General features: G+C 39.3%; 1 protein-coding gene across 2 annotated transcripts in view; it reads right to left on the bottom strand.

Moving 5' to 3' along the window:
* Window positions 1-12,084, bottom strand: part of LOC137192016 (aldehyde dehydrogenase, mitochondrial-like) — a 42,273-nt gene continuing 30,189 nt past the window's right edge. For both annotated transcript variants that reach the window (XM_067602566.1, XM_067602565.1), the window contains 5 exons: window positions 10,404-10,588; window positions 7,655-7,819; window positions 2,939-3,096; window positions 1,594-1,708; window positions 1-175 (listed from right to left, as the gene is read on the bottom strand). In XM_067602566.1, the coding sequence (XP_067458667.1) occupies window positions 143-175; window positions 1,594-1,708; window positions 2,939-3,096; window positions 7,655-7,819; window positions 10,404-10,588 (656 nt within the window). In that variant the 3' untranslated portion in view covers window positions 1-142. The remainder of the gene's footprint in view (window positions 176-1,593; window positions 1,709-2,938; window positions 3,097-7,654; window positions 7,820-10,403; window positions 10,589-12,084) is intronic.

The following is a 12,084-nucleotide window of genomic DNA, read 5'->3' as shown; positions in this document are numbered from 1 at the left end:
TGAGTGTCTCAAATGCATTTATTATTATTTAAAATTAGAAACCACGAATCAAAGACTCCCACAGATTACAAATAGACATGTTCCCTCTCAGCTGCTTCCTGGTTGACAGCAATCAGCTGCTGGCTGGGCTCACTGTACATGTTTAAGAATTCTTCTGTGGTACCTTGATGGTCACCTGACAACACAGACAAAAAGATGGTTTACTCACAGAATTTAAAAGGTAGAGAAATTTAGAGGTGAAGAATTTTAATTAGAATTTATGTATCTTGGTATATAATCATTTACTGAAATAGACCCAGACCCATTGCAGGCAACTTCAAATTTCCATGGTATACAGTACCAGTCAAATGTTTGGACACAATAAGAAAGTGTATCCAAACTTTTACTATTGTATGTGTTGAAAAGCGTAGCGTTAAACATATGTAATGCTGGTGCAAGTTAGCATTAATTATTACTTTGATTAAACAAAATTTTGGGTCGTGGGTAAGTAAAAGCACGGGGACAGCTTCATAAGAGGAGCGTGTCTACTTTAATAAAACAGTGCGACCACAGAACACCAACAACAAACTCGACACATCACTTCACTGTACAGTATAAACACTACAGACAAGATACATAGTGTTATCTAGTTCCCAATTTATATAAAATATGAAGGATATATATTTATCAAATCATGAACCATCAATCAAATCATATAAAACATCCCAACAACTAATACCAAAATAAGATAAAATCTACAAAACAAATCTTCCCAAAATCAATCACGTCTTACACATATAAAATGGGCTTACTACAAAAAGATCAATTTCATTTTAAATTAATCTTGTTTTTTTTGAAAGGTTTACAAATGTCCACATAATTAAAAAAAACCCTAATTAGACCTCATTCACTCAGGTTCAGAAATCTAATTTTTAAACTAAACCATTTCTTGGATTTAACTTAAAATTGTAGATAAATTGTAAATGGACTGTACTTGTATAACGCCTTTCTAGTATTCCGATCACTCAAAGCGCTTTTAGACTACAAATCACATTCACCCATTCACACATATTCATATGCTGAATGGGTACAGGGGCTACCATGCAAGGTCCCAACCTGCCCATCAGAGGAAACTTACCACTCACACACATTCATACACTGATGGCACAGCCATCAGCAGCAATTTGGGGTTAAGTATCTTGCCCAAGGACACATCGGCATGTGGACTGGAGGAACCGGGAATCGAACCGCCGATCTCCCGATTAGTGACCCACTCTACCTCCTGAGCCACAGCCGCCCCATTAGATAAGTGGGCAAATTTAGTTCCTAGACTGTATAGTGGTATACTGAAAGGCTACAATTCAAAAATAACCATCCCAAAATTCTCAAGGATTGCTAGCAATGATACTGATGGTACTAAGGACAAATAACTAGTAGATAGCATCGGATGCTAGTAGATACATCTGATCTGTCTACATTTTAGCATATTAGCATTATCAAGCTCAGAGAGATTCACCTGATAAGCCTCAAATACTTAAATTATATATATTTTTACACACACACACACACACACATATATATATATATATTTACATATATATTTTTGATAATTACTGTTTTGACTTCTGTGTAGTTGTCCAGACCATACTCTCCCAGCTCTCTGCCATTTCCTGAAGCCTTGTAACCTCCAAATGGGGCCTGAGCCCCAAACACATCATAACAGTTAATCCTGCAGGGGAACACACACACAGACAAGATGCAGAATGTTATCAGTTCCCAATTTACATAAAAACATAAAGGCTATGTAATTATCAATTCATGAACCATCAGGGAACACACACACACATACGCAGATGATGTAAATAATATATAAACTCAAATGATGTAAATTTGGTAAATATGTAAAACATATGGCAGTCTGAACACTAGGTTACAACTAATACAGAGCCCCTGAATACACAATTCAGAAAAGTAACATAGAACATTCAATGAATACAGATTCAAACATCTTCATTTTTAGGTATCCAAATACTATCACAAAAATATTAAGTGTGTATATAATATTACAATAAGTCTTGTTCCCGCCTTTAATGGCTGCTGCAGTATTTCTGTTGTCCAAAAACTATTAAAAACACATCAGTGAGCCACACCACTGCACTGGGTGACATGTTCCTTGACCACAAAGACAATGCTTAGAGTAGTCTGATTAGAAACTGCTCCAAAGACTAAAAACAGCAATAATAAGATAAGATTGGTTTTATCTTTGGTAGGGGTATAATGGGATAAAGGTATAATGATACACTCACAATTTAATCATCAAGTCGAGTATCCCCTATATCCCACTCACAGTAAAGACACTGTGAGTGAAGACACATCACTCTGTAACACAACTATACAAGTGCGAGTTGACTGCCTGTTTGTGTACTTCATGAAGGACCAAACAGTTGCAGCTCTTCTCTATCTATTCATAGTTCTAAATGAGGACCTGGATTTGAGTAAGTAGCGGGTGAAATTCAGTGGGCTATAGCTGTTAACTGAATGGTGTAGATACATTTTATGAATATTTAATATATTTTCCTCTGATGGAGCAGCAACCAACAACCACAGCTTTTGAAACAGCCATGGTCTTGTCCCATTCTTAAGATAGGACACATCTCATCTAATTTTCAGGTTGTACATACAGGTTTTGAACATTAGTTATGCTGCCACTAAAACTGTAGTTTTTCTGCTTTCTCAGCCAACAAAAGCTAATTAGACATCTTTGAGTTGTAATTATTTTAGCGTTTAGTTACTTGCACCGAATAAAATTCAATAAGTGATCGGAAAGGATTATAATTCAATAAGTAGATGGCTGAATGAAGACCAGAAGGCCAAATAGCTCCCCTAAGGTTAGCCATGAATATCTGCAGTATACATAATATTGTTTGCACAGTAATGATTTTAGTAATGGCACTCTTACCAGACTGTGCCAGCACGGAGCCCATTGGAGACATAGTGAGCCTTATCAATGTCCTTAGTGAACACAGCAGCTGCTAAACCATACTTAGTATCATTGGCTCTCTCTACCACCTCCTCAAGTGTTTTAAACTTCAAGATCTGCATCACTGGACCAAAGATCTGCAAGAGACAGACAGGAGAATATTCATACGTTAACATCAATTCAATCAACAATTAATGTTAGACACATCACCAGCCCCTTCAGCCATACACCCACAGAAACCAACAAACCAGCCTTTTGTTCCAGGCAGAACAAAAAAACAAAACAAAACAAAACAAAAAAAACCTTAAGTGGACAAACAACAGTAAATAAATAGGAGGAAACGGGGAAACACAGTTGGAAGCTAAAACACTTATGATCTAGATCAGAAATGCTGCTCTGTCTTCTGAGTATTTTAAATGTATGTACTATTGTATAAAGGAAGATTGCCCAGCTACCGTAAACATTGTCTTGTCTGTGGCTCATTGTGTTTTTAATAGTTTTTGGGCAATGGAGGTCTATTGTTTGGTTCTTTCTCTGCACATGAGATTTGTTGACAATATAAAATATCACAATTTGGCAGCCTTATCCTTTAACAGAAGAATAAGATAACATTTGTTAACAAGGTTCCAAAGTGCTATAAAAAGAATAAAAACATGCGGCTGAAATATTTCTTAAAGGATGACTCCACCTGCATTCCTTTATGTTTTTTTCAAATGGAAATGTCCACTCAGCCGTTAGCCAAAACCACTGACATGGGTTAGAGCCAGAGCGCTGATGATTTTGATGCTAAAATATATGTACTTTGACCAAAATTAGAATTTTCATATTTGAATACATATTGAACACTAATGTGAAGTTACAGAATGACATAAAAATCTAAAAAACAAAAAAGAATGTACCCAACATTTAAAGATCCTCTCCAGACATGTATTAAGATGTATAAATATAATAGACAACATCTCAAACAATGGCTCATGTTTTCACTGTGAACAGAACAAAGTTGTTGTTTGGAGACACTACAGGATTAGACTAGATTAAAACACATGGAGAAAAACATAAAGGAAGAGGCAGGGCACCAGTCAATTAATCAAATCAGTTAATCAATTGATTAAATAAATATGTGATTAAATAAATATACAGGCACTGGCAAGAGAGACAACGGGGGAAAGGTTATTGATCAAAAGAAGAATGTTATTTATGGAGATCCCAGATGGGCCCACTTGATGACTTTTCCTTTTTAAATTATTCCTCATTGTTAAAAAATATCCCCTTTCCTTTTCAAAGTATTAATAATGTAATTTTTGGAAAAAAGGGTAATGCTGAAAAAGTTACAGAAATATAGACAATATAATCCTTTTTATTCTTCCACTCAAACTGAAAGGCAGCAAATCATAGCTTTGCGATTTATTTCAGCTTTCAGCATTCTGACCATTCCGAGTGGTCAGCATTTTCCGCAAGAAATGCATTTCTAGATGTGTGAGAGCTGCAAAGCACACTATGTTATCTTTGCTCTTTATTGTTATTGTGTGAGAGCTGTGAAGCAGCTCACACACTATATTATGGTGGTCTCTTCCAGGATGACAATGCTCCAATTTGTAGGGCACAAGGGGTCACTGAATGGTTTCATGAGTATGAAAATGATGTGAATCATATGCTATGGCCTTTGCAGTCACCAGATCTCAACTCAATTGAACACCTATGGGAGATTTTGGACTGATGTGTTAGACAGTGCTCTCCACCACCATCATTAAAACACCAAATGGGGGAATATCTTTTTGAAGAATGGTGTTCCTCAGCCTTGACATTGATTCTACAAGTCTCTGGAACTCTTCTGAAGGGATCAACACCATTCTTCAAAAAGATATTCCCTAAATTGGTGTTTTGATGATGGTGGTAGAAAGTGCTGTCTAACACGTCAGTCCACAATTTCCCATAGGTCTTCAATGATCCCTCGTACCCAATTAATTGGGGCATTGTCATCCTGGAAGAGACCACTCCAATCAGAATAGAAATGTTTTCATCATAGAATACAGGTGATCACTCAGAATAACTTTTTATTGATTTGCAGTGACCTCACCCTCTAAGGGGACAAGTGGACCCAAACCATGCCAGTAAATGCCCCCCCAAGTCATAACAGAGCCACCGGATTCCCTCACTGTAGTGGTCAAGCATTCAGGCCTGTACCGGTTTTTCCTTTAATTTGACACTCATCTGTATATTATTGTGTGAGAGCTCTGAAGCAGCTCGCACATTATGTTTTTTTGCTCTTTATTGTGTTTTTGTAGAGATTATTAGGGTCCAAGCACGAAAGTGCTCGGGACCCAACGGTCCCTGTCCCGGTTCTGATCATCTTCCCTCTCTTTGATACCATCCGACCACATTTATCTAGTCCGAATGACATTCCGATGTCATTGCTGTAGATCCTGGTGATGTGGATCAGTGAGTTGATGTCTTGCTCATTCCTGGCATACAAGCTGTATGCCAGGAATGAGCCATCCATGTAGAGGAGGTGACTGATGGTTGTTCCACTTTAGAAACGGTGTCCATAGCCACTCTTTGTGATGATCTGGCTGAGGGGGCTCAGGTCTATGCAGAACAGCAGCGCAGATAGTGCATCATCTTGGTATATGCCGCCCTCGATGGTAGTTTTGACTTGGCCTCCAGAGAAGGGATGCCATGGTGAGGAAATTTTCCCACCGACTAATAAACTTGTGACAACACCGGTATTACCGGTTACACCGGACATTTTACAAAATCAGATATTCGTCAATGACACTCATCCGTAGAGCGCTTAATTTGATCTTTAACATTAGATTTTTTGTTTAGATCTTCCCCTTATTTAAGAGTTAGTGACAGCAGGCTTCTGGCTGCTGCAAACAGGTCGTCCGTGTACAGCCGGGCTGCGGCACACACAGACGGGGACGAGCCAGAGGACGACCGCCACTGGGAGAGTTGTTGCCGAAAACAAGCACTGAGACCCGGAGACATGAGAGTAGCTGCCCACTAACAGCTAGCGTTACATTTGTTTACAGCAGCAGGATGGAGAACAGACGTCTCACTCTGCTACTTTTTGCTGCGACTCTGATGCTGCTGCAGATGCTCCCGAAAGACAGTCAGTTTATAATTGTAGGATCTCTCGTCCGAATAAGTATTGATAATACGCAACTTTACAAGTTGGGGTTTTTGTATTTGATGAACGTGGGCGCTGATACGTGAAAATGAAGTGCATGTGTTTGTTTCAATAGACAAAAGCAAAACTACGGTATGGGCGGTGGGCAAGTCGTGTAATTGGTGTATGTCCCAACACCACAAAACACCGGTAACATCGACCAGCGTGGCAAGCCTACTCTAGAGTCGTTTCCACAGCCCCACTGAGTTCTTGATGAAGACTCTTAGTGTTCTGTTGATGTTGAAAATTTTCAAGCATTCCAGTATCCATGTTAGTCAATCCAGGTGGTGCACAGGTGGTCTGCCTGGTCTTGCAGTCTTGGGTGACTGCTCTATCGACCAGTAGCTGGGGCTTGGCTTGACTTGCTCACGCATTGGGCCATGTGCCTATTCATCTTAGCCGCTATGATGCCTGACAGGAGCTTCCATGTTGTACAGAGGCAGGTTATTGGCCAGTAGTTGAGAGGCCAGTAGTGATGTGATGCTACTTCAGATAAGTAATGACATCTTGGCAATGACGCAAAAACCAAAGACCAAACTTTCTGGAGATGTTGATGACATTATAACCTAACTTTAATGAAAATTTTACCCATTTAAAAATTTTTTTTTTTTTTTACAATTCAACTTTCAAGATTATAATCACCCATAACACTGTTACCTTTCATTTTGGGTTAACATAGTAGAAAGTAAAATATAGAGCTGGAGAAGAGCTTTAAAACGATGTGAGAACCATTTCTCTATGACCTATAGAGCTTCTTCTCAAATGATCTTTTGATGAGTTCAGACATCAACTGCAGAGAGCACATGAACCAACAACAGCAATCAACAACAGTTTCATTTTCCCATTATTCAGTTACCCCTGGTATCAACATTATTTAGTGACGGCTGATATGATCAGCTGCTGGCGACGCTTGTCATTAACCAGTGAAAATGATGCTCAGTGCTGGCTAAAAATGAGAAGATACTGGCTGAATGTCAATGAGAAAGAGAGAATTAGAGATGCTGTTCAGCAATCTATTTTGCCAGTCTACATGTAGGTGTCAGAACTCAGAGTCACTTCATGTATCCAAATAATTTTCCATATTCACACACACTAATTTTCAGTCATAACTGCACACACTAAAAATCACTGGGTTAAAAATGTACCCAATTTGGGTCAATATAGCACCAATACAAACCCAAACTAAAGCTTGTTATAATCTACTGTTTTTAAAGTTACATGTCACAATTTGTTATTATGTTATGTTAATAACTTGTGTATCTTTTGAATGTCATATACACATGGTTTTGTACAAGACACAACACATTTGTGACCGTCTTAGCTAAAGCTTGTTGTGTGTAACACTGGGTCAAAATAACAGATTATTATAGCCAATATTATTTATTTTAGCCAATACAATCCTTTAAAATATGCCTGGATATCGCTCAGGACATCTCTAATTAGAACTCTTTGAGTGAATAAATATTAAAAAGAAATAATTTGAACTAACTTCTTGGTGAGGTAAACCACTGACTCTGCTATCCTACCTCCTCCCTAGCAATGGTCATGTTGTCCTGGACATCTCCAAACACAGTAGGTTGGATGAAGTATCCTCTGTCAGCAGCCACTCCTCCTCCACACATCAGCTTGGCTCCTTCTCTCTTCCCAGTGCTGATGTAGCCCAGAATCTTGCTGAACTGCTCCTGATCCACCTGAACAGGTCATCACAGAGGGAACAGCATCAAGTGTGTGTGAGAGTACATGCCAGAGTACAGAGTACTCTCCAGTAGTCTGAGCACTGAATGTGCTCTTCAACACCTTATATTATGGGATTTCCACAAAGAAGTTCAATTACCTTGTTAAAAATCCTTACAATGAATCTACTGCTTCTCACACACTGAAAAATCCAGAATCTATGAACTTGCAAATATTGTTTTTTTCAAAAGCTGCTGGACACAAGATTCTCAGTGTATGTGCACTGGAGGCTTCAAGTTTCCACATCACACTTGTGTGAGTTGCGTACTGGACCACGATTGGCTCCAAACTAGTTGTGATATAACATATCCTGCTTGTAGGTACATGCCTTAAACTCATATTTAAAAGGTAGAGTTAGCGATTCTAGTCCAATATACTTTTTGTAAAATTCAGCAAATATCTCCTAAATGGGCCTGTAAACACTGTGGCTTTGAGTGAGCCACACAACACTACTCCGGCCAATCAGCAGCAGGGGGCGTTCATACTCGTGCACAGGATAGGGGGAAGTCATCAGAGCAGCTGTCTGTGTGAGGCCATGACAGTCTCCTGTCTCCAGCACCCGTTGAATGGTGGGAGAGAGAGGCTGTGAGCAATTTCCATTGAAGAGTTTTCTCACAGAACACATACGCTTCCCCCTGCATTTTTTACGTTCCAAGTCTGTTTCTGTCACATTTAGAGAAGCGTAATCTGAGCAGGCAGCTGTTTAAATCACACAAATATCCCACTGTATATGTGTTTGTATTTATTGATTCATTGATATGGTTAATAAGTTCAAAACACTGTTGATTTCATGTAAACCATTTTGTTTCAGTAAATTTCTGCTGGCAGTGTCAGTCAGCCTGGTGGAGGCAGTTTGTCTAGCTGCTGTCCTCTCAGCTCCCCAGGAGCTGCAGCTGACAGACGGCTGCTTCTGTGGACAGAGATGCTGAACGCAGATCAAGTGAGAAGTGAGAAGAGGCGGAGAGTGTGGATGGACTGTTATGCTCACATGACATGAATGATAAGTGAAATGATAAATTGTGAGAGGAACAGCAGTGACTCTACAGCTGACATCGCTCTGGATTCCGCCATGTTTCTCTTTTGGTTGTTGCCTTGGCAATGCATATCCATGAATTTAGGGGGTGGTGCTTCTAAAGGAGCACAAAGGGAGGGGTGCATTTGTTTGGGTGTTTAGTTCAAATATCAACAATCTGTCAGAAACTTTCCTCCTCCAGCAGATTAATGTGAAAACAAACTCTGCTTATACATAATACTGCACTGAGAAGAGAACAACATCCAACTGAAGGTGAAAGACGAAAGAAAAAAAGAGAAAAGAAAAACCTATTTTTGTGTGGAGGGGGACTTTAAGAGTTGATGTTTTTCTGAGCTCTATGAACTTTTTGTTCTATGTATTCTGTGTGTGTGTTGGTAGGTGTATGTATGTGTATATATATATACACACTTTTTTTAAAAAATTCTTTCTTTGAATGTTTTTCATTATTGTTTTCCCCTTCTAAAAAGGGAAAATCAATAAAATATTGGTCACAAAATACAACTCACAATGATATAAACAAAGCTGTTTCATATTAGTGTGAGGGTGTATAATTATGTGGGAGTCTGCTCTTAAAAAGTGAGATAAATGGGGTGTTTTGTTAGCATGGGTAAGTGGTATGATCTAAACATAGCACAAAAAGTAAGGAAATTTGTGTTTGGTAGATTATTTCTTTGTTGTATCAATGTTTCTTGGCAATAAGTCTCATACTGTTGGATAGCCTGATTATTTCCCTTTTAAATGGTGCCACATTTGTAAGGAACATGCATTTGTAGGATGAGCAGCAGAGCTGAGTATGTGGGTTGCGCCCATGAAAAATATGCCATATCTTCTCTGCCAATGCCAAACAGCTTATTCTGCCATTGACTCTTGTTTGGTGTTTGGTGGATTGGATGATTGAAGTTTGAAGAAACAAGACATATTGGCAATATAACAATTTATTCATTTAACAAACAAGAGCCTCAGTAGCGTGTGGAAGAACCATACACAGCCACAACAGCCTGGCACCTCCTCCTCATGCTGGTCACCAGCCTGGTCACTGGACACTGCTGTGGGATGGCATCCCATTCTTCAACCAGCATTTGTCGGTTTGTGGGGTTTATCAGAGACTACCTCCAGAATTTGGGAGTGTAGGGGATGGAATGGCCTGCCAGCAGTCCTGACCTCAACCCCATTGAAAACTTGTGGGATCGGCTTGGGCAGGCTGTTCGTGCCAGAGTGACCAACACAACCACGATGGCTGACTTGCAGCAGAGAAGATTTGGCATATTTTTCATGGGCGCAACCCACATACTCAGCTCTGCTGCTCATCCCACAAATGCATGTTCCTTACAAATGTGGCACCATTTAAAAGGGAAGTAGGGAACGATATAAGATTTATTGCCAAGAAGCATTGTTACAACAAAGAAATAATCTACCAAACACAAATTTCCTTACTTTTTGTGCTATGTTTAGTTCAAAATGACCTTGCTACAATCAACAGAATACCAGTGTGTGAGTGTATGTGTTACCTGAGGTCCCTGCTCGGTGTTTAAGTCAAAAGGGTTCCCCACCACCCGTCTCTTAGCTCGCTCAACGCTCCGCTCCACAAACTCATCGTAGATGTCTGCTTGGACATAGGTCCGAGATCCAGCACAGCAGCACTGGCCTTGGTTGAAAAACAGAGCAAAGTGGGACTGCTCTACTGCGTCTTCCACTGGATGACAGAAAGACAGAGGCAACATTAACACATGCAAAACATTCTTAGAAGTAAACAACACTAGAATATTCCTCCAATATACAGTAATCTGTACAGTAATCTGTATCACCCATCAGTATGGCCTAGACCTGCTCTATGTGAAAAGTGCCCTGAGATGACTTTTGTTGTGATTTGGCGCTATATAAATAAAAATTGATTGATTGATTGATTGATATGTAATGTGTAGAGAAGAACTTCAAAGGCAATTTGATTTTGAATTTCAAAGGCTTTGCACTTTTCATTTGCTGCCTATTTTTTACAACCTCACTTTGTGGAAAGGAGAAGGGGAACAACAGGTTATGGAGAGTCCCTTATAAGCACTTCGCGCGTCAGTAGCTTAGCTTTATCTCTGGTGAACACCCCCAACTCCAGGAGTGATGTCCAAATAAGGAAATGTGCGTCATGTAGCAAGTTGATGTGACTCCCCTAGTTGAGACCTGCTGATAGACTTAACAGTAGAGCAAAGGAGAGAGACTAAGATAGCGATGTAACCGACCTGCGCGCTCGTATTTGACATGTTTTTTTTTCTTCCCGAAAACAAATTATTTTAAAATATTTGTACAAAATAAATGTTGGTTAAGAACCCACTATTTCTGCTTTGCCAAATAATGTATTTGTATTCAGGCACACCCCTAGTGGTTATGAATGTCAGCTTGTCCGTTTCAGAAAGTGACAGGGGCTGGGGTGTAGGAGAACCAGTATTTATCTTTGTGTTTCATGCAATCCCCAAAAGAGCCCAAAGAAGGTCTAGGCTCAATCAAAAATAACCCCTAACCTCAAGGATATGGATGTATATTCAACTTCATCTGGAAATGCCCTCAGGTAAACTGAGAACCCTTTCTTCACATTAAAGTGTCAGTTTTGACTCCTCACAGAACCATCCCCTCCCCCAAACTGTGTGGGACAATTCCAAGTGAAATTTGTGACACTAATTAAGAACTGCTACATTCTTTATCAACACAAGTTTCAGAGGATACCAGATTGAAGGACCTTTTCCTTGGAAAAAAATGCAGAGAGACTGTTTATAGTTTTTATTTATAGTGAAACCTCATCAGTTTGTTTGATGAGTTGGGACAACTCTACCTGTATTTTATGTTCTCTTTTCATCCTCTAATCTCATACATACACATACACCCACATTCAAAAGCACATCCTCCCCTGTTATTTTTCACCCTGGTGTGACTTCAGATAAAGATAGTCCAGACCTGTGCATAAATTCAGTTAAGTTTTAGCTTGAATTTCTGTGTTCCTTAAAGCCAAAAGTTTGATTCAATGTTTCTTAAGTATATAACCATCTTATAATCTATATATTATTGGTCACAAAGTAATGCCTGTCAAACCAGTCCAACTTTGATCTTTCTGTGACAAAGTATAGATGAGATAGAGATATCTAGTTTTAATTGTTACATAGTGATGGAACCACAGTGCCATCTGATGGACAATTTTCAGTGAGG

This window comes from Thunnus thynnus, chromosome 10, assembly GCF_963924715.1.
Source record: "Thunnus thynnus chromosome 10, fThuThy2.1, whole genome shotgun sequence".
NCBI classification, from domain to species: Eukaryota; Metazoa; Chordata; class Actinopteri; order Scombriformes; family Scombridae; genus Thunnus; species Thunnus thynnus.
This window is presented reverse-complemented; position numbering and strand designations above follow the sequence as displayed.